The 21,651-nt window shown below is 51.5% G+C and overlaps 2 protein-coding genes across 9 annotated transcripts in view; one reads left to right on the forward strand and one right to left on the reverse strand.

Moving 5' to 3' along the window:
* TELO2 (telomere maintenance 2) overlaps positions 1-19,416 on the forward strand; it is a 68,308-nt gene extending 48,892 nt beyond the window's left edge. For 3 of the 4 annotated variants that reach the window (XM_075566439.1, XM_075566440.1, XM_075566441.1), the window contains 3 exons: positions 904-968; positions 1,100-1,215; positions 1,932-2,443. In XM_075566439.1, coding sequence (XP_075422554.1) covers positions 904-968; positions 1,100-1,215; positions 1,932-2,038 — 288 coding nt within the window. In that variant the 3' untranslated portion in view covers positions 2,039-2,443. Of the gene's footprint in view, positions 1-903; positions 969-1,099; positions 1,216-1,931; positions 2,444-15,961 lie in introns of those variants that run through there. The other variant, XR_012787451.1, reaches the window with a different exon arrangement.
* Positions 9,473-21,651, reverse strand: part of IFT140 (intraflagellar transport 140) — a 104,988-nt gene continuing 92,809 nt past the window's right edge. For all 5 annotated transcript variants that reach the window (XM_075566437.1, XM_075566436.1, XM_075566438.1 and 2 more), the window contains 7 exons: positions 20,585-20,713; positions 20,083-20,265; positions 18,271-18,477; positions 16,976-17,188; positions 16,048-16,214; positions 13,580-13,721; positions 9,473-12,724 (listed from right to left, as the gene is read on the reverse strand). In XM_075566437.1, the coding sequence (XP_075422552.1) occupies positions 12,518-12,724; positions 13,580-13,721; positions 16,048-16,214; positions 16,976-17,188; positions 18,271-18,477; positions 20,083-20,265; positions 20,585-20,713 (1,248 nt within the window). In that variant the 3' untranslated portion in view covers positions 9,473-12,517. The remainder of the gene's footprint in view (positions 12,725-13,579; positions 13,722-16,047; positions 16,215-16,975; positions 17,189-18,270; positions 18,478-20,082; positions 20,266-20,584; positions 20,714-21,651) is intronic.

Consider the following 21,651-nt stretch of genomic DNA (forward strand, 5'->3'; position numbering starts at 1 on the left):
AGGCAAGCATGGGACTATAGACCTGCTATAGTGTACGCATGACCGCCTGTCTCGGACAAACACACACACACACACACGTGTCTGTTCCCATCTGGACTGTGTGAGTCTGTGTGTTGGCATGTGCACGCTTGCAGATCTGTTTTTCATAAACATGCAAACATTATGGAACTAGAGAGAGTGCAGAGAATAGACACCAAATGAATAAAGGGGATGGACAATCTGACTTATGAGGAGAGGCTAGTTAAATTAGATTTGTTTATATTACAAAAGAGGCGTCTAAGAGGGGATATGATAACTATATACAAATCTATCCGGAGACAATATAAGGAGCTTTCAAAAGAATTATTCATCCCACGGGCAGTACAAAGGACTCGGGGCCATCCCTTAAGGTTGGAGGAAAGGAGATTTCACCAGCAACAAAGGAAAGGGTTCTTTACAGTAAGGGCAGGTACAGTGTGGGATTCATTACCCATGGAGACTGTGATGGCAGATACAATAGATTTGTTCAAAAAAGGTTGGACATCTTGTTAGAAAGGAAAGCTATACAGGGATATACCAAATAAGTAAACATGGGAAGGATGTTGATCCAGGGAGTAATCTGATTGCCAATTCTTGGAGTCAGGAAGGAATTTATTTTTCCCCTTATGAGATATCATTGGATAATATAACACTGGGGTTTGTGTTTGCCTTCCTCTGGCTCTATATACTGTAAGTACGGATATAGGATAAAGAATCTGCTGTCTACATTTAGCACAGGTGGAACTTGATGGACGTGTCTTTTGTAAACCTCATCTCCTATGTAACTATGTAACTGATGCGCTGAGCCACTGGCTGCCAGGCAATCTGTTCTGTGCTCACATGTTTGGGAAACAGACTCACATGCTGCTGGTCTTGGTCCGGCAGGTTGTCTCTCAGATGGGAAAGGCGCTCCTGGAGTTTGTCTGGGCTCTCCGCTTCCATACGGACCCGTAAGTATGACTTCCGCTAGCAGGACATCGGGAGCTGGGCTGGTCGCTGCTGCTCGGGGCGGGGCGGCAGAGCTGGGTCAGTAGGAAGCTGTTCTGAGTGACATAGCTAAGGTAGGCGTTTCCTCCATTAGGTTTGTGCGACAGGGCCTGCTTTTCTGTGTCTGCACCACTCTGCTGAGTGTCCCCTGGGAGCGGCTCATGTCGGACATGGCAGAGGAGGTGCTGGAGACGCAATGCTGGCTGGCAGGTGAGGACCTGGAGACACCAGCGTGGCTTTCAGGACCGCTCTCTGTTCCCTACCACTCCATGAAGTCTGTCTCTTCCTGGTATCATGCCATAGATGGAATAGGCTTTTAATCTACCTTGTCTGTCCCTCGAACTGCAGGGTGACCGTAACAGGCACAGGCAGGCCTGTTGTCCATGGAATGTGTCCCTCCTTCAACGGGGTGACATAGATCTCTGGTCCATTGTGTCTGTGCCTCTCACTACCGGGTGACCTCTTCCTCTGTCCCACTCCCTGTAGTGTGGCACTGTGACAGATCAGAATGCATTTATAACCTATGAAGTCTGATCTTCATGTCACCAAGACCAAGTGAACCGGAGTCTGTCCTGACAATGACAGACATAAGGTACCCCTGACCTAGTCACTGTACTATCGAAGGGGACGCGCCATTAATGCCCGAGTTTTAGTATCTGCGTCACTGTCACTTTACAGTGGAAGGAACACTCGATGGACTGTAGGCCTTTCGGGGTCACGTCACCTTGCTTGGCCAAGCACAGGATTTTACACCTCGCCTTCCTTGGCATTCCTGTGTGTTTATACACCTCCTACATACTGATGTAGTCACTAAGACACTACAGCTCTTGACGCATCAATATGGAGATCCATTCACGGGATCCCACCTCCCATCTCCTCAGTGTCCTGCCCCCTACCCTAACCCCCCCCCCCGTATTTGCTTCCAGATGTGGCCGAGAAGGACCCCGACGATGACTGCAGGCGGCTGGCCCTGAACGGCCTCTTGGTGATGGAAAGGCTGAGAAACGACCTCCGGGATACTTCCTGCGACTGAGCAGAGAGAAAGGGGGAGTGCGGGGAAGCAACCGCCTTATCTACCCTGCAAAGGGCAGACCTGGCAACCGGGCACCTTACAATGCCAACTGCACACGCTCACTAAGGCAGGGCCTGCAAGGTATTGCCAAGCAATGTGACCCCTGCAAAGTCTGCATTTTAAGGTGCAATCCCTGGTGGCTGACTAAAAACATTAGATAAACAGTGTCACAATCTAATGGTCTTCCTTAAACAAACAGAACTCTGCCGGAAGCACCAGGCTGCCAGCTTTGGTTTGCCAAGAAACAGTCGCGCACAGATCCACGTTCTCTGTTCTCTGTTCCTTCTGGAAGGGGGGTATTTGTCGATCAATACTTGTGTTTTTTAACCTGTCTTTATTAGAGAGCCAATAAAAACATGACACGGCCATTAGCAAATGCGCGGTTATTTAGGGCGTGATCGGGCGGTAGAGCGGCCGCCTCGATAGAGGGAGCTTCACTGCCGTTCCTGTATCCGGGGACCAGCTGCATCACCTGATCGCTCCAGAAGGTGCCAGGGCCCGGTGACACGCTGCCACCAGGGCCCGGTGACACGCTGGTGCTGCCGCCAGGGCCCGGTGACATGCTGGTGCTGCCGCCAGGGCCCGGTGACACGCTGCCACCAGGGCCCGGTGACACGCTGCCACCAGGGCCCGGTGACACGCTGCCGCCAGGGCCCGGTGACATGCTGCCGCCTGGGCCCGGTGACACGCTGCCGCCAGGGCCCGGTGACACGCTGCCGCCAGGTCCCGGTGACACGCTGCCGCCAGGGCCCGGTGACATGCTGCCGCCTGGGCCCGGTGACACGCTGCCGCCAGGGCCCGGTGACACGCTGCCGCCAGGACCCGGTGACACGCTGCCGCCAGGGCCCGGTGACACGCTGCCGCCAGGGCCCGGTGACACGCTGCCGCCAGGGCCCGGTGACACGCTGCCGCCAGGGCCCGGTGACACGCTGCCGCCTGGGCCCGGTGACACGCTGCCGCCTGGGCCCGGTGACACGCTGCCGCCAGGGCCCGGTGACACGCTGCCGCCAGGGCCCGGTGACACGCTGCCGCCTGGGCCCGGTGACACGCTGCCGCCAGGGCCCGGTGACACGCTGCCGCCAGGTCCCGGTGACACGCTGCCGCCAGGTCCCGGTGACACGCTGCCGCCAGGTCCCGGTGACACGCTGCCGCCAGGTCCCGGTGACACGCTGCCGCCAGGGCCCGGTGACACGCTGCCGCCAGGGCCCGGTGACACGCTGCCGCCAGGGCCCGGTGACACGCTGCCGCCAGGGCCCGGTGACACGCTGCCGCCAGGGCCCGGTGACACGCTGCCGCCAGGTCCCGGTGACACGCTGGTGCCAGGTCCCGGTGACACGCTGCCGCCAGGGCCCGGTGACACGCTGCCGCCAGGTCCCGGTGACACGCTGCCGCCAGGGCCCGGTGACACGCTGCCGCCAGGTCCCGGTGACACGCTGCCGCCAGGGCCCGGTGACACGCTGCCGCCAGGGCCCGGTGACACGCTGCCGCCAGGGCCCGGTGACACGCTGCCGCCAGGGCCCGGTGACACGCTGCCGCCAGGGCCCGGTGACACGCTGCCGCCAGGTCCCGGTGACACGCTGGTGCCAGGTCCCGGTGACACGCTGCCGCCAGGGCCCGGTGACACGCTGCCGCCAGGTCCCGGTGACACGCTGCCGCCAGGGCCCGGTGACACGCTGCCGCCAGGTCCCGGTGACACGCTGCCGCCAGGGCCCGGTGACACGCTGCCGCCAGGTCCCGGTGACACGCTGCCGCCAGGGCCCGGTGACACGCTGCCGCCAGGGCCCGGTGACACGCTGCCGCCAGGGCCCGGTGACACGCTGCCGCCAGGGCCCGGTGACACGCTGGTGCTGCCGCCAGGGCCCGGTGACACGCTGCCACCAGGGCCCGGTGACACGCTGCCACCAGGGCCCGGTGACACGCTGCCGCCAGGGCCCGGTGACACGCTGCCGCCAGGGCCCGGTGACACGCTGCCGCCAGGGCCCGGTGACACGCTGCCGCCAGGGCCCGGTGACATGCTGCCGCCTGGGCCCGGTGACACGCTGCCGCCAGGGCCCGGTGACACGCTGCCGCCAGGGCCCGGTGACACGCTGCCGCCAGGGCCCGGTGACACGCTGCCGCCAGGGCCCGGTGACACGCTGCCGCCAGGGCCCGGTGACACGCTGCCGCCTGGGCCCGGTGACACGCTGCCGCCAGGGCCCGGTGACACGCTGCCGCCAGGTCCCGGTGACACGCTGCCGCCAGGTCCCGGTGACACGCTGCCGCCAGGTCCCGGTGACACGCTGCCGCCAGGTCCCGGTGACACGCTGCCGCCAGGGCCCGGTGACACGCTGCCGCCAGGGCCCGGTGACACGCTGCCGCCAGGGCCCGGTGACACGCTGCCGCCAGGGCCCGGTGACACGCTGCCGCCAGGTCCCGGTGACACGCTGGTGCCAGGTCCCGGTGACACGCTGCCGCCAGGTCCCGGTGACACGCTGCCGCCAGGTCCCGGTGACACGCTGCCGCCAGGGCCCGGTGACACGCTGCCGCCAGGGCCCGGTGACACGCTGCCGCCAGGTCCCGGTGACACGCTGCCGCCAGGGCCCGGTGACACGCTGCCGCCAGGGCCCGGTGACACGCTGCCGCCAGGTCCCGGTGACACGCTGCCGCCAGGGCCCGGTGACACGCTGCCGCCAGGGCCCGGTGACACGCTGCCGCCAGGGCCCGGTGACACGCTGCCGCCAGGGCCCGGTAACACGCTGGTGCTGCCGCCAGGGCCCGGTGACACGCTGCCGCCAGGGCCCGGTGACACGCTGCCGCCAGGGCCCGGTGACACGCTGGTGCTGCCGCCAGGTCCCGGTGACACGCTGGCGCTGCCAGACACCCGGCACTGGAGAGGTTAAGGTAAACAAAAATGTATATTGATGCTTTGCCAGATAGATAGAAACACAAGATAACAATGCCCGTGTCAACTTAACCCCTTCATAGCAATCCATTACTGGCCCTTCTGGCAACCAAGGGGTTAGTGGCAAAATTGACCCTTAAGAGACGTGACTGGCATGATTTGAAAGACCCATAAAAGTAATTAACTCATTAGAACGATGCGACATTAGGCATCTTGTGTCTAAATCAGGGGCGGCCAACTCCAGGCCTCAAGGGCCACCAACAGGGCAGGTTTTCAGGATATCCCTGCTTCAGCACAGTGGATTGTCATGACTGAGCCATCTGTGCTGTAGCAGGGATATCCTGAAAACCTGCCCTGTTGGTGGCCCTTGAGGCCTGGAGCTGGCCACCCCGCAATCTAAATACGAGTCAGCTGGAAGATTTTGCAGCCCAGAGATGCACCTGCGTGGCCATCTTTAAAGCAGGGAGCAGAGGGGACGGTTACTACCCCTTTATTTTTCTTGTTACTGGCTTACTTCATCCTGTACACCGAGTCCCGGGGAAGGAAGGAGGACCTGGCATGGTCAGGGGGGAGTCATGCAGAGGACGTGCTATATAAAGCCAGGCTGATCCCGTGCAGAGACGCTAAAAATACCCGTTGGGATCATCTTCCCACGACTCCGGCTTCTCTGTACCCAGGGCGTCTCCTGTTCCTCTGACAGGCAGAGGGGGGTAGATAGCGCTGCTGGGAAGGGGGCTGAGGGGGGAAACGTACCGCACATGTTCTATAAACACACACAGGCTTTAAAAAGTTGTCCTGAGATTGCCCCAGGAACTACACCTGGACAGGCCAATTGGGGACCAGGGAAAAACGGCGTTGGGCCCTCACGGTCCAGACTTCTCCAGAATGACTGTGAGTCTTGTGAACCTTGGGTACAATCTGCCAGTCTGTATATATTATGTATGATAGAAAATCAGGGAAAGGAAACACCCTTTAACTTGCACTCAGTGTCTCAGTAGATATGATTATTAGAGTTAATACTTATTATTTTAATATAGAAATTTAAAAAAATGGGGTGGTATCATGAACATTTAGTCTAGATCATATACATACAATTAGAACAACAGACACAAACATATATACAAACACAAACTGGAAGGGGACCTAGGGCCTCATGCAGAGAGCAGCGGTAATGTGAATAGCGGCATTTATTGGAGAGAAATACCTGTAGAACGGCAGGTACTGGCGAGTTTTAAAAAAAGCGCCATTTGGTTTTTTTTTTTTGTGTTTCTCGCCGAGCTACCGGAGAGAACCTAAATTTCCCCTGTTCTAAAAATATCCATATTCAGAAAGGCGCGATCGCCATCTAGTGGCTGATCGCGCCAATAACATGGAGAGAAATTCTCTATTTACCTCCGCCAAAAAAAGTTGGCAGGAGGCTGGCCAGAGGGAGAAGAAAAAAAAAAAAACGCGATTTTTTTCCCAACAGTTTCAACAGCGCTCATAGCGCTGGTTGAAACTCTCCATATGCAGAAAGGCAGTTTTATGCCCTTTCTGCATATGGAGAAAAAAACTCTCCAATAAAGCTAAAATTTTTTGAACTCTCCAATTTAATCTAGCGCTGCTCTCTGCATGAGGCCCCTAGTGAGCAACCCTTTAGGTAGGAAATCAGTCAATGTAATCAAAGCTCACATAAGTATAATATATGGAATACCCATTCCAGCACTAATTAAAAGACCTGTAATCAATTAGACAAGTGTCCAAGGCTAGCAATCATAGTATTGTCACCACCTTTGAAAAAGCCTCCGCGAAACGTGCGTCAGGTGGGAGGCGGGACTAACGAGGCCAAGCGTCATGACGTCACGACGTAGCTCCGACCGGGTGGTGAGTGGTGAGCGTCTCTGAACGCCGAACTTAGCAGCAAAGGTAGCAATGTGCTACATATTGTGACCATTTGTATCACATTACTTGCTAAATTTGTAGCTATACCCAATACACTGCTTTACTTCTCACACTATTGCGGTTTATTTGAGCCATGACGATGGCACAATGTGTATAGCATTTGTATATAGTAAGTGGGGCTAGGCTACTATTAGGAAATTGACCACCTAGACTGTTACAACATAATATGGTCTCTCAGCTGCAAGCAACATTAGCAGCTGCCAGCAGCGTTCATTCTCCTAGTGATTCTCACCCCACCCTGTGCTTTTTTATTATCATTATTATTGTGTGCTCGTATATTATATTATTATCACTCACCTTGTGCAGTTTATTTAGTTTAGTGTAAGAGGCTATAAATTGATACGGGCTCTGACCCGTGCCTCAGGGCCAATTCAATCACATTTTGTGGGCCGTTTTTCACTGCTGCACTGTAGATCAGATTTAAGCCATTGAATATTGTAGTTAGATATTATTACTACTAGGCTTGTTGACTACTTAAAAAGTCTCATCTATTTGTGGTGAGAAGCAAGTGTATCTGTCAATTGATACACACCTGTATGCTACACGTAGCACCACAATACTATGATTGCTAGCCTTGGACACCTGTCTAATTGATTACAGGTCTTTTAATTAGTGCTGGAATGGGTATTCCATATATTATACTTATGTGAGCTTTGATTACATTGACTGATTTCCTACCTAAAGGGTTGCTCACTAGGTCCCCTTCCAGTTTGTGTTTGTATATATGTTTGTGTCTGTTGTTCTAATTGTATGTATATGATCTAGACTAAATGTTCATGATACCACCCCATTTTTTTAAATTTCTATATTAAAATAATAAGTATTAACTCTAATAATCATATCTACTGAGACACTGAGTGCAAGTTAAAGGGTGTTTCCTTTCCCTGATTTTCTATTGTCTATTCATTCCCCCTATGCACCTTTGTCACCATGCATTTATACTGTTAAATTGAGCTGTAGCGAGAGTCCACTTTCCCATCCTCCTCCCTTTCCCTTTACTATTATCATATATTATGTATGACGCGTCAATGTATAATACACAGGCTGACATGCACTCACTGTCATTTCTATTTGAACCACAATGGAGACAAAAAGTCTCATCAATAGCCCCTACAGTCTGTTTCCCCCCCGTAGGCCCTTATCCAACCCTGGTACCTGCCACTCATACAATGTAACACTGCTCCTTCCCACGCTCAGCCTAATGAACGGCTGCACACACAATCCCTATCATACATACCTTACCGTATCATAGGGTGCCAGGTGTCCAGTATTGAACCGGACTGTCCTGTATTTGAACACTGTCTAGTACAAAAATGAGGTAATACTGGACATGTGTGTGTATACTGGTATTTCCCCTGTGGACATAGTGACCGGACCGGCTTAGGGGGCCCTGAGGGATTTCTCCGTGTAGGGAGAGAGCAGGGCTGTGGCTAGGGGGCTGGGCAGCTTCCTCCATCCTGATTGGCTGCATTACCCAACAGCAGCCAATCAGAAGGAGTTGTCAGAAGCCTGAGGGTCAGGCCAAGGGGAGGAGGAAACAGCATGGAGCAGAGAGATAGGTGTGTGTGTGGCGCATGTGTGTGTTTGTATCTCGAGCGAGTCACACCATTGTGTCCAGTATTTTTGGAGAAGCTGCCTGGCAACCCTAGATAGCAGCCTGGACATTCACATACTGTACATACATACATCCACCACGCTCAGTTACACCAAAGCTCATAACGCCACCTAAAACAGCACTGAGCATTGTGTTCCCTGAGGTTACTGCTGATCAAAGCCAACTACATGCAAAACAAAAACCAGCTGTTCTACATCTCAGAAGCACAGACTTAAAACCACATTTGTGTTCACCCCTCTCTCCCCCCCCCCACGTTAACCTTAACGAACTCTTGTGGATATGAGACTGTCACGCACCTGCTATGCAAATAAGACATTAGCACTAACGGCCATTAGACGCACCCCAATGCTCTTTACGGGAGAAACCTTGCTGATCGCTGCTACTGTCCTTAAAGATATGCGGCTGCAAAACACCTGGCACTAAGTGCAAGTTCTAGCATTCAACCAGGGGGGGTCTCCTGAACGGGACCCCATTCATTTCAGCTCAGGGGACCCCCTACTTACCTCCCGTAGGGGGCGCCGGTATCGGTCTTCAGTTTAAATGTCTCGGTCACACAGCCAAAAGGGACGATGTCACGGCTTCCCATTGGCCCGCGGGACATTTGAACCCGCCATTTTGTTAGCCCCACACACGGCCTGCACAGATATTGGCACCCCCTAAGGAGACCCCGTTTCAATCCTAGAACTAAAAACAACACCGTGCGAGGGGGTTTTGCTGCTTCAGCGCGACGTTGAGTCAGGTTAAAATCACTTCATGTGGAGTAGTTATTACCCAGGAGCTTTGTTTTGCTGATAAAATGCACCTGGTGAAATTATTCATAAAACCATTTTTTGTTTTAATATAGAAATTATTTAACAATAAAAAATAATTTAGTCGCCGTGCAGTGTATTTTTTTTTTGAAAGACAACAATATGAAGAAACCCCCCCCCCAATCCACGCCCCCCCCACGCCCCCCCCCTCCATGCCCCGTGTCCTGTGGTATAAAAAGTCGTCGCTGGCTGGTGATCATGCTGGAAGCACAGGGTTCCACACTAGAGGTGGCTGCATGTATTGCTAGCAGTGCTGTGAGTGCGCACCTTTCCTGCGGGTGCATGCCCCATAACCCCTTGTGTAGCACATATACATACACATATATACATACTAGCATAATGTGAGAAGACGGGCCAATAACCACTTACTGTGCATCCACTGTGATTGTCTTAAGCAGTGATTCAATATGTGCCGCGAGGCGGCTTACCCGCGCCGGAGGAGACCGTATTGTGAATGGAGCAGATCTGATCTCCGTGCCGCAGGAAGCTGCTGCGCAGCATGCTTAACAGGAGCTTCGGAAACAGAGCCCGGCGCATCGGTAACAACGCGCTAACAGAACCCGGCGCGTCGGCAACAGTGCGCTAACAGAACCCGGCGCGTCGGTAACAGTGCGCTAATAGAACCTGGCGTATCGGTAACAGTGCGCTAACAGAACCCGGCGCATCGGTAGCAGTGCGCTAACCAGCTTCGCTATTTAATAGGGGCCTTGTCTTCATAGGTGGCGACTGCCTTGTAAAGCTGTGAAACGCAAAGGATCCCCTTCTGTGCCAGGGGCAGCTCCGGCACATTGCAGCACCACAAAGGCTGCTCCGAGACTGTCACGCACCTGCTATGCAAATAAGACATTAGCACTAACGGCCATTACACGCACCCCAACGCTCTTTACGGGAGAAACCTTGCTGATCGCTGTTACTGTCCTTAAAGATATGCGGCTGCAGTCTGGAAGGGATAAGGGCCCATGTTAACCAAGTGATGCTATTCCATAAAACGTGTTCAAGTGAATTGAGGTTTTCTGGATCCGGAAAGTGTTTTATGGAGTAGCCCAACATAAGGAGAGAAAGGTCCCAGCTTGTAAGCACGGGGTTCCCCGTAGTACCAAGTGACGCAGAAGCTGTGGGTGAACCGTACTGTACGAGTGAAGTAAAATATAACACAGGATTTAACTAAAAATAAAACACAGCAAAACTCCTCTAACTGATTGAGATGTCCGCCTTCAATGCTAAGAAACGAGCTGTCACATGAGCATCATTGAATGATGCCTTGAGAAAGCTTAACAAGTACGCGAAACGTACGTCGGCGAGTTCAGATCGCTTCTGATGACGTAGCTAGGGAGGGCGCCAACTAACATGGTGGTCCGCGACGCCACGCTTTCACCTTCGCAGATAAAGACACTTGCTTGCGCCCGATACAGTGCTCCGCTCTCCGTTTAATCTTGTTTTTCTAATGGCCGGGGACAGAGTGCGCATACCGTCGGTGCCTCTACACCCGGCGCGCTCTGCCCAGCGGCCGGCAGCCAGGCCGTGCAGTGCGACGGACTTCTAGACTTTGCATACAACGGAGCAAGTTGTTCACAAAGACATATCTATCCCCTGTGCAGGGGGGCTCGACTCCAGTCCTCAAGATCCCCACCCCCAACAGGTTAGGTTTTCGGGATATCCAGGCTTCAGCACAGGTGGTTCAGTCGACTGAGGCTTAGTCGGTTGAGCAACCTGTGCTGAAGCAGGGACAGATTGAGCCACCTGTGCTGAAGCTGGAATATCCTGAAAACCGGTCAGGTTGGGGAGGGTTGGCGCTTGAGTACTGGAGCAGCTCCCTGCTTTAGATGGCAGACCCCAAAGTTACGATGTAATCCCGAGATCAGTGTAGATCCGCTGCCCCTGTCTCTGGAAGGGGGTAACCTGCACACAGCCCCGCAGAGAGCAGCCCTTCCTGGGTAGGGAATCCCACATACGCTTAGAGTACAGAGGGGTAATCCTCCTGGGTGTACTCGTTTATAACAGGACTATATCCCGCAGGGGTCCCTTTGTGTGGGGCACTTCTCAGGAGGTGACTGACAGCTCATTTTTAACATTGAAGGCGGACATCTAAGCCAGTTCTATTAGTTTCCTTGTATTTTATTTTTTAGTTAAATCCTATGTTATTAAAAGTTATATTTTCATGCACTCCTACAGAACTGAACACCTACAGCGATAGCAGCGCTTAGTACTACGGGGGCTGCGGCCTGTCTCTCCTGCTGTGTTAGTACTACGGGGGGCTGCGGCCTGTCTCTCCTGCTGTGTTAGTACTACGGGGGGCTGCGGCCTGTCTCTCCTGTTGTGTTAGTACTACGGGGGGCTGCGGCCGGTCTCTCCTGCTGTGTTAGTACTACGGGGGGCTGCGGCCTGTCTCTCCTGTTGTGTTAGTACTACGGGGGGCTGCGGCCTGTCTCTCCTGTTGTGTTAGTACTACGGGGGGCTGCGGCCTGTCTCTCCTGCTGTGTTAGTACTACGGGGGGCTGCGGCCGGTCTCTCCTGCTGTGTTAGTACTACGGGGGGCTGCGGCCTGTCTCTCCTGCTGTGTTAGTACTACGGGGGCTGCGGCCTGGGGGCTGCGGCCTGTCTCTCCTGCTGTGTTAGCACTACGGGGGGCTGCGGCCTGTCTCTCCTGCTGTGTTAGTACTACGGGGGGCTGCGGCCTGTCTCTCCTGCTGTGTTAGTACTACGGGGGGCTGCGGCCTGTCTCTACTGCTGTGTTAGTACTACGGGGGGCTTCGGCCTGTCTCTCCTGTTGCTGTGTTAGTATCTATCCCAGTCACATTGTTGAACAGGCGGAGCGAGGGGACATTTCTAGTTTATGGAGTAGCACCACTTAGTTAATATGGGCCAAACAGTTAATGTTACTCTTGCAGTCCTTTAACTCTCCTGTTTAACCCTTTATCCCTTTATGCACAAGGCACATTTTGGAGAGCCCCTTGTGTGCTGGGCATATTTAACCCCTTCATTGCTTTCGCTGGCCCTTTCCGGCAGCAAAAGGGGTTAACAGCGCCTCTTAACCAATTGGTTACCAGAAAGGCCTGTGACGCACACAAGTTATAACCCTTTGCATGCCAGAAACAGGCTGTGTGTCAACCTAACCCCCTTTCCACAGGTCAAACTGCGCACACGCCCCCGCCTCCACTCCCCCTCGTGGTGCCATCTGTCTGGCGGTGCAGGGGTTACTCCCCATAGCCCATCTCCGGCACTTCCTCCTCCACCTCCTCGCCGTCCTCCAAGCTGTTGTGCCGGACGCGCTCGGGCGCGGCGTCGCGGCTGAGTGGGATGGAGAGGGCGCGGTGCACGGCCTCCACCGTGCTCTGACTCACGTAGTACGTCAGGTTCACCGAGGGCATCTTGGCGCGCATCTCCTCCAGGCACCGGTACGCCTGAAGAAGGGGGCGAGAGGCAAGAGGAAACAAACAGGGGGACATCCACAGGGGTTTGGGCCTCCGGTATTAACCCTTAGGGCTGGGGTGTGCAGTCTTTCCCCGCTGCTTCCCTCCCTGCTCGCGCCCCCCTCCCTCCCTTTTACCTTGTCTCTGGCGTCAAATGACGCCGCGGGGTCACGTCGCCAAAGACAAGGTAAGGACAGTTGCAGAGGCCTCACGCGAAAAATCTTGCGCCCCCCAGTTTGCGTACCCCTGCCTTCGGGTGCCCTAACATTTCCTGAACGTCTCTAGGGCCCCCTATGATGTTTAGGGGACATCACTTGATGCGCCATATGGCGTCTCGCGGTGCTGGGTTGTCTCTAACAATCGCTTATTAAATATGGCCCTAAATCTTTATATATTTATATTAATAAAAAGGTAAGAGTGTAACTTATAAAGTAGTGGTACTCCAGGCTTGTAAATAAAAAAAAGCAGTGGTACTCTATACTCCTAGTATGATTGCACTTCGACCACTGCACTTATCTTCCCTGACACACCTAACCACCGACATACTCCCAAGACCCCTCTAACACAGGCTAAGATCTGACCCACCCTGGGATGTTCATTGAAGTGCGATCACGCCGATCGGTCACTGCGGCACGGAAACTCCCATTCAAGTCAATGGGAGCCTACGTACGATCGTGCCCAACCGGCAGACAAAGTGGGTCCTTCAGTAATCTCACTAAGTGCTAGGAATATGCACTGAGGGGTCTCGGACGTGAAGTGGTTGAGGGTCTCCTAGGATAGGAGGAGATCAGGCTACAATGCTGTAGGACGGGAGATGCCACTTGCAGCCACCGCTATCCTTCTCACCTTCTGGAAGTCCTCCTGCTGTGTGTAGTGTTCCACCAGCAGCCCATACACGTCCCCAATGCGGATAGCGCCATCTAGGTCCGGCTCTTCCAGCAGCAGCTCGCATTGCTTGGCGGCTTCCTGGCTGTCTGCCGAGTACGTTCTGCAGGGACAGTGACCCATTGTTAACCTGCTACATGTGCAGAGATGTACTCCCAGGACGGCAGCTCAATCTCACACAGGGATTCAGATACACTCGTAATAAACATTCACTCACTGAGACATGCACTGCTAATGCAACTCACAACATGCACGCTTTCTTGCGTAGATGTTAATAGCCCCAACGATGGCTTGCCCTGGGTCAGGAGTAGAGTTTTGACCTGGGCCCTAGGAAAGTGTGGTTAGGGGGGTGGGGTTGTGTGGGAGGGTGCTGCTAGCCTGTCCCCGGTTCCCCTCCTCTGCCTTGTCCCTCCTGTTGGAGGTCTGGGTGTTAACACACTGGAATAGACACACTAACGTTGACAGCATCCAGATGCAGCTAGAGAACCATATATAGCTGATGGAGAAAGGTCTGCTATGCAATGAATTGCATGTCTGTGTAGCATTCAAGGAAGAAGTCTGAGTAGCAACCAATAGCTCCAGTTACCTTGAGCATCTTCAAGGCAGGATATACCCCCAAAATTGTAGGTACTTCACTTCTTGTACATACATACATCCACCACGCTGACACATACATACATCCACCACGCTCACACATACATACATACATACATCCACCACGCTCACACATATATACATACACCACGCTCACACATACATACATTCACCACGCTCACACATACATACACCACGCTCACATATACATACATACATACATACATCCACCACGCTCACACATACATACATCCACCACGCTCACACATATATACATACATACACCACGCTCACACATACATACATACATACACCACGCTCACACATACATACATACATACACCACGCTCACACATACATACATACATACATACATCCACCACGCTCACACATATATACATACATACATACACCACGCTCACACATACATACATACATACACCACGCTCACATATACATACATACATACATCCATCCACCACGCTCACATATACATACATACATACATCCATCCACCACGCTCACACATACATACATCCACCACGCTCACATATATATACATACATACACCACGCTCACACATACATACATCCACCACGCTCACACATACATACATACACCACGCTCACACATACATACATACACCACGCTCACACATACATACATCCACCACGCTCACACATATATACACACATACATCCACCACGCTCACACATACATACATACATCCACCACGCTCACACATATATACATACACCACGCTCACACATACATACATACACCACGCTCACATACATACATACATACATACACCACGCTCACACATACATACATCCACCACGCTCACACATACATACATCCACCACGCTCACACACACATACATACACCACGCTCACACATACATACATACATCCATCCACCACGCTCACACATACATACATACATCCACCACGCTCACACATACATACATACATACATACATACATCCACCACGCTCACACATATATACATACATACACATACATACACCACGCTCACACATACATACGACGCTCACACATACATACATACATACATACATACATACATACACCACGCTCACACATACATCCACCACGCTCACACATACATACATACATACATCCACCACGCTCACACATATATACATACATACACATACATACACCACGCTCACACATACATACACCACGCTCACACATACATACATACATACATACACCACGCTTACACATACATACACCACGCTCACACATACATACATACATCCACCACGCTCACACATATATACACACATACATACACCACGCTCACACATACATACATACATACACCATGCTCACACATACATACATACACCACGCACACACACACATACATACATACATACACCACGCTCACACATACATACATCCACCACACTCACACATACATACATACACCACGCTTACACATACATACATACATACACCACGCTTACACATACATATATCCACCACGCTCACACATACATACATACATCACGCTCACACATACATACATACACCACGCTCACACATACATACATACACCACGCTCACACATACATACATCCACCACGCTCACACATACATACATCCACCACGCTCACACATACATACAATATCTTGTATAAAAGATATTCATGAAACAGAATAAAAGTGACCGGTGCCTTATACAAACTTTCATTTCGTTATTGTTCCGCAACACAGAATGGCTCAGATCCAGATGTGCCGGCGATCCGGATTTGCCCCTAGTACGGACACGTGGGGGAGAAAAGTCTGAAACGGTTCCTCACCTGCGGGCCTGAATAAACCTCTTCACCAACGCCATCTTGCTCTGCATGTCGGACAGCTTCCGCTCCTGCTCCTCAGGGCTCCGCAGCTTGGCTTTGGACAGGCACTTGTAAGCCTCCGTCAGGGCTCCCAGAGCCTTCTCATAGTTCTGATACTCGTCAATCTCCACCTAGGGCGGAGCAGAGAGGTGACCACCATTTCGGAGGAGACAGGCGAGCATTGAGATTACTTCCTACCCATCCTCTGGCTTGAGGATCTTCTGAAACAGCACAAACCTCCTCCTCCTCCATGTTAAACAGAATCATGGAAGACAACAGTGGAATTGGTGAGAAAGCCCCACATTCTGCGAGACATGCAGTGAGGTCCAAGGTAGCTGCATCCTGAAAACCGAAAGACCAGGGGGTCTCCTGCTTAATTCTGGAAGGCTGTAATTATCTGTTGTCACTTCAAGGAAAGAAGGGATGTTCAGCCCGTCCCGTCCCTTCCACACCATAGTTATTAATACAGCAGTAATCATTCTGTTGGTAGTCGCCAGTTATATTGTAGTTTTGTATGTATATTATTATTTATATAGCACCAACAAGGTACACAAGAGCATGGCAATACAGACTTTAGAGCACAGTGCAATACATCAAACATATACGAGCGTGTGATAGGAAAAGGAATCCATGTCCCACAGAGCTTACAATCTAATTGTGATGCTGGGAGACTTGTAGAGACAGTAGGGGAAGGAGTAAATGCAGTAGATGGCAGTGCCTGCCCACAATGGTTAGTAAGAACCTCTGTGGGGGAGAAGTAGCCATGAGTCCAGGCTATTGATATGCTTCATTAAGAAGATGCGTTAATACATTCAACTTGGAGAGGGGCAGAGAAGGCGCTTGGTGTATTCACCTCCAATGATATCGAGCTGGCAACAGGGAAAACACTAACCTGAGCGCAGGCATCATAGAAGCCAGCTAAGAGGTCAAGGGCCCGCCCCTTGGTGTAGAAACTGATGACGTTCTTCATGATGTCAGGGTCCTTGCGCCAGTCTAGGGACTGCAGGTAATTGGCTGCCATGATGTAGATCTCCTTCTGCCGCGACACCCCAGCAAAGAACATGATCTTCTCCGTGTCGCCCGACTTCAGCAAGGACCTCATTGCCTGGGGAAGGAGGAGTGGACGTGCTCAGACGCAGAGCGGTGTTCTCAAACTGTGCTCCCCGCAGCCATTCACACTCACTTCAAGCGCCTGCCTCTTGCAGCCAAGGCGGGTCATTCATTAAAGTGTGATAGTGCAAATCGAGGCATTGTCGCACGTCATTTCCGGTGACTTTAATGGCAGTTTCCGTGCGATAGCGCCTAGATTTACATTATCGCAGTTTAACCCTTCGGCTGTCCTTAGACGTTTCCTGAAAGCCGCGAGGGCCGGCGCGCGGGACGGTGGGCGGTCAGTGAACGTTTAGTATGGGCAGGAATAACGTTCTTGGCTTTGCTGAAGTCCCCCCCACTTCCTTTCTCGTTACCAGTCTCTACCCCCAAGCAATCATGTCACCATCCCGGAACACCACCACCACCATCTTTTTTTTCAAGTAAATACAGGGCCACTTAAGGGGTCATCACAATACTTTAGTCAGTTTGAGAGCAGATACGATTATTTTGTTACATCGGAGAAAGACAGGAAAACCCAGAGTTATAATAATACATTATTATTTCATTATGATGCGCCAACATATTTCGGAGCGCTGTACAATAGGGTTGTAGGACAACATCTATTAAACAAACAAACATACATTGTTGCAGTGGGTAAGAGGGTCCCTACCCCAAGGAGCTTACACTCTAAAAAGGAAGGGTAAGTGGAAACATAAGGTATAGGGGGTACACATTAAATGAACAGAGGTTATACATACAGTTTTCACACTTTTCACGGACAGTTAGAGATAGTAAATGATTATCGGAATTAGAACAGAGCATCTAATATCAGCGAACGATCTTTCTGATAAGGACAGGGTGGGCTTAGGGAAAGATCACTTGATCCCCCCCCCCCCCCCATTCAGAGACCTCTAAGAAAAGTATCATATAATTAATTTCCAAAGAAACAAGAGAAGCCAAGCCTTTGCTTTTAGCATGGTTAGATTAGTTTACGATTACACTATTAGACTGGGAGTTTGTATTTTTTGTTGGCTGCATGAACTGCCCCTTGAACAGGGGGAGGGGGTAGTTGCTCTGGTCAGACGTCCCACCTACCTTCAGCTTGTTCCCCGCCTGCGTGTACTTCTTGGTTGCCAGGTGGTAATTCCCCTGCCGCATGCAGCAGTCGGCAACGCGTTCCAGCAGCTCCCGCCGGGCCTCCTCGCTCAGCTCCTTGGAGTCCTTGGACACGGTCATCTTCTCTGCCATGTCTTCTGTTATGACCAGGTTCTGCTCCAGGCAGAGCTGCAGAGCGTCGTAGTACTGCGGGGTGAGGACACAGACGGTCACTGACGAGGAGACGTGGGACCCCCCAGTCTGGTTTGTACATCTCCTCTCACCTCTGATCTTCACCGTGACACCCAACCTGAATGCCCCAGGAGTCCGTTAATGACTCGTTCAGTCAATGTCTCGTTAAGTGCTAACGGGGATCGTCAAAGCTCAGTAACGATGGGTTAAGTGCTGCTTTCAGCCGTAACGTTTGCGTTATTATAACGGACATTAGTGCTAATGATATGCAAACGAGGTGTTCCCTCTACCAGCGCCGATCCTCAGAGCGCCGTTATAGTTACCGCAGGGATTTCACGTTACGTTAGTGAGGTCAGAGATAAAGGGGGCGCGACTCCCATCCAGGCCCTGAAATGGGTGTGTGACAGGGTCTGGGTAGGTAAGATCACAGTTGGGTCTGATTGAACTATCATATTGTTATTTACAGGGTTATTTTCCTCTCCTGTCGTCTTCTTTCTTACTTTAATGAAACACATATTCAGGGCCTGCGTGGAAGGAACGCTGCCTTTGGGTAAGACTGGTTTAACGCTATGTTACACGCTACCTATTTAGGTAACTTCACATTAATAGCCCAGATTTCACCGACCTCTGAGGATCTAACCCCTAAAGAGCATCCGAGCTACTATCCACGTGTAACGTGACCACACCAACCTCTCTCGCACACCCACTTTCCCCGTCTCCTTTTCCAATCGTAAGTTCTTTGTAGCAAAGACTTCCTAACCTACTGGACCAGCCTGTGTTATTGTAATATTTGTGTATATTACATTACTCCACGGTATTGTGTTGCAGAATACGTTGACGCATTATAAGTAATGATAATAATATAATAAAAATGCCTCTGCTGGTTCTGCACGCGCCTCCTGATGTACAGTTTAAGCTGAATGAAAATGTGGGCCGTTAAACATTTAGTTGCCAAAAGGGCCTGCCCCCCCCCCCCCCCCCCCATGAAAACCATTGGCTGCCAAGAGAGGGAGGGTCAGTGTATCCAGCCAATCAGAGAGCTTGGTTTCTGAACGTTCTATGCATAGAACACATGCTATATGAGAAGGTCCAGAACGCAGTGTTCTGAATTGGTCAGTGCTACGGGCTGGGGCAGCGGTTCCTGACCTTTCTTACATTCTGCACCCTGATAGAAAATATTTGTTCCGCGAACCCCATAATAATAATAAATCTTATTGCCAAATCATCAGACTATCGCTAACAAAACTGTGTGACCGATCCCAAGCAGGATAGTGTCCTGAGCTCGTGGGGAACCGAACTGCCCCTCGGTATGTGCAGAGTGGGTATAGCCGTCACTCACCGCGGTGGCTTCCAAAGTCACGTCCCACAATGCCTTGCTGCTGTGGGTACAAAGCAATGTGGGGAGTGACTTTGGAAGCTCCTGCTGTGACAGTTATACCCCCCACACTAAGGTGCAGTTTGGGGCCTTACTAAGTGCGCAGTCCCTACACGGGCTCAGGAACCCGCTATATACTGCCTGGGAGACACTATTAAAGACTTTTTGGGCGAACCACTTGGAGACCCCCCACGAACTCTCTGTTGGGAATAACTGGGCTAGAGAACAGCACAGCTTTGCTTCACCTTCTTAGCTGCCAGTAACAGCTCTACGGCCTTTTCGAACTGGCTGTGCTGGATGAAGAAATCGGAGCAGCGAGCGAGCAGGGCCGGGTCTGACTTCTCATCCAGATCCTCTGCGATCAGCTGCAGGGCCCCAAACTGTTCCGTGGCAAAGGCCAGCTCCAGTGCCTTGGAGAAGTGACCAGCCTGTGAGCAGAAGCGACAGAGAACACCGCATTTTAATCACGCCGGGGCATTTAGAGGTGTGGTCAGTCCTGTGTGTATGCATGTGATATAAATAAATTATTTATTGGGGACCATGCAGCTACTCACACTGTACGTTCTGCGTCCCGCTGCGGGATGTGCTGCAGTCTGAGTGGCTGAGCGTTCTCGGGACAGTTTCAGTGTTCCACACAAAATGTATTGCATATTTCAAATGTGTTTTTTTGTTTAAGAAGCAGGTTGAACTATTTCTGCCATGGTTTGCTTGGGTCTTGCACCCTTCACTTGTTGGGACCCCTCTTACCTTGTGGTACAGCATGACGGCCCTGTCCATCTGCTCCCCCTTCTCCTCGTAGTACCGAGCCGCTTCCATCATGTCCTCCGGGGTGCTCAGAAGAGCCAGGTTCATCAGCTGGTCATCCAGGCTGTTCTCCTACATGGAACAGAAGAGACATCTTTTTATCTGCTCAAGACACAGACCACTTCAAATTCCACGATGTGGGGCAATCGTACACCATGTGTTCATGTGATGTCTTTAAATTAACCATTATGAGAATACTTCATAGATGACATTATAGTGTACAGAGCTTTCCAAAACTTACAGGTCTCTTCTTCATGTGTTCAGAGCTTTCCAAAACTTACAGGTCTCTTCTTCATGTGTTCAGAGCTTTCCAAAACTTACAGGTCTCTTCTTCATGTGTTCAGAGCTTTCCAGACCTCAAAGGGATCTTCCTCATGTGTACAGAGCTTTCCAAACCTCATAGGGCTCTTCCTCATGTGTACAGAGCTTTCCAAACCTCATAGGTCTCTTCTTCATGTGTTCAGAGCTTTTCAAACCTCCCAGGTCTATTCTCCATGTGTTCAGAGCTTTCCAAACCTCACAGGGCTCTTCCTCATGTGTTCAGAGCTTTCCAAACCTCATAGGGCTCTTCCTCATGTGTACAGAGCTTTCCAAATCTCATAGGTCTCTTCTTCATGTGTACAGAGCTTTCCAAACCTCATAGGTCTCTTCTTCATGTGTACAGAGCTTTCCAAACCTCACAGGACTCTTCTTCATGTGTACAGAGCTTTCCAAATGTAACGTCTCATGTTCAGGTGTACAGAGCTTTCCAAACATTGCATCTCTTTTTCACATGTACTGAGATTCCCAAAGCTCACAGGTCTCTTCTTCACTTGGACATAGCTTTCCGAACCTTGTAGTTCTCTTTTTTATATACAGAGCTCTCTTCTTCACATGTACAGAAGTTTGCCAAAAATCACTTGGAGTGCAAGTGATGGTGGATGATATATTATATACGGGCTCTATACGTTTATTAAAATTGGGTGAAAAACGGTTTGAGTCTATGTAATATAGTGAATATCTCTTGTGCT

The sequence above is a fragment of the Ascaphus truei genome, chromosome 11 (genome assembly GCF_040206685.1).
Source record: "Ascaphus truei isolate aAscTru1 chromosome 11, aAscTru1.hap1, whole genome shotgun sequence".
Classification (NCBI taxonomy): Eukaryota; Metazoa; Chordata; class Amphibia; order Anura; family Ascaphidae; genus Ascaphus; species Ascaphus truei.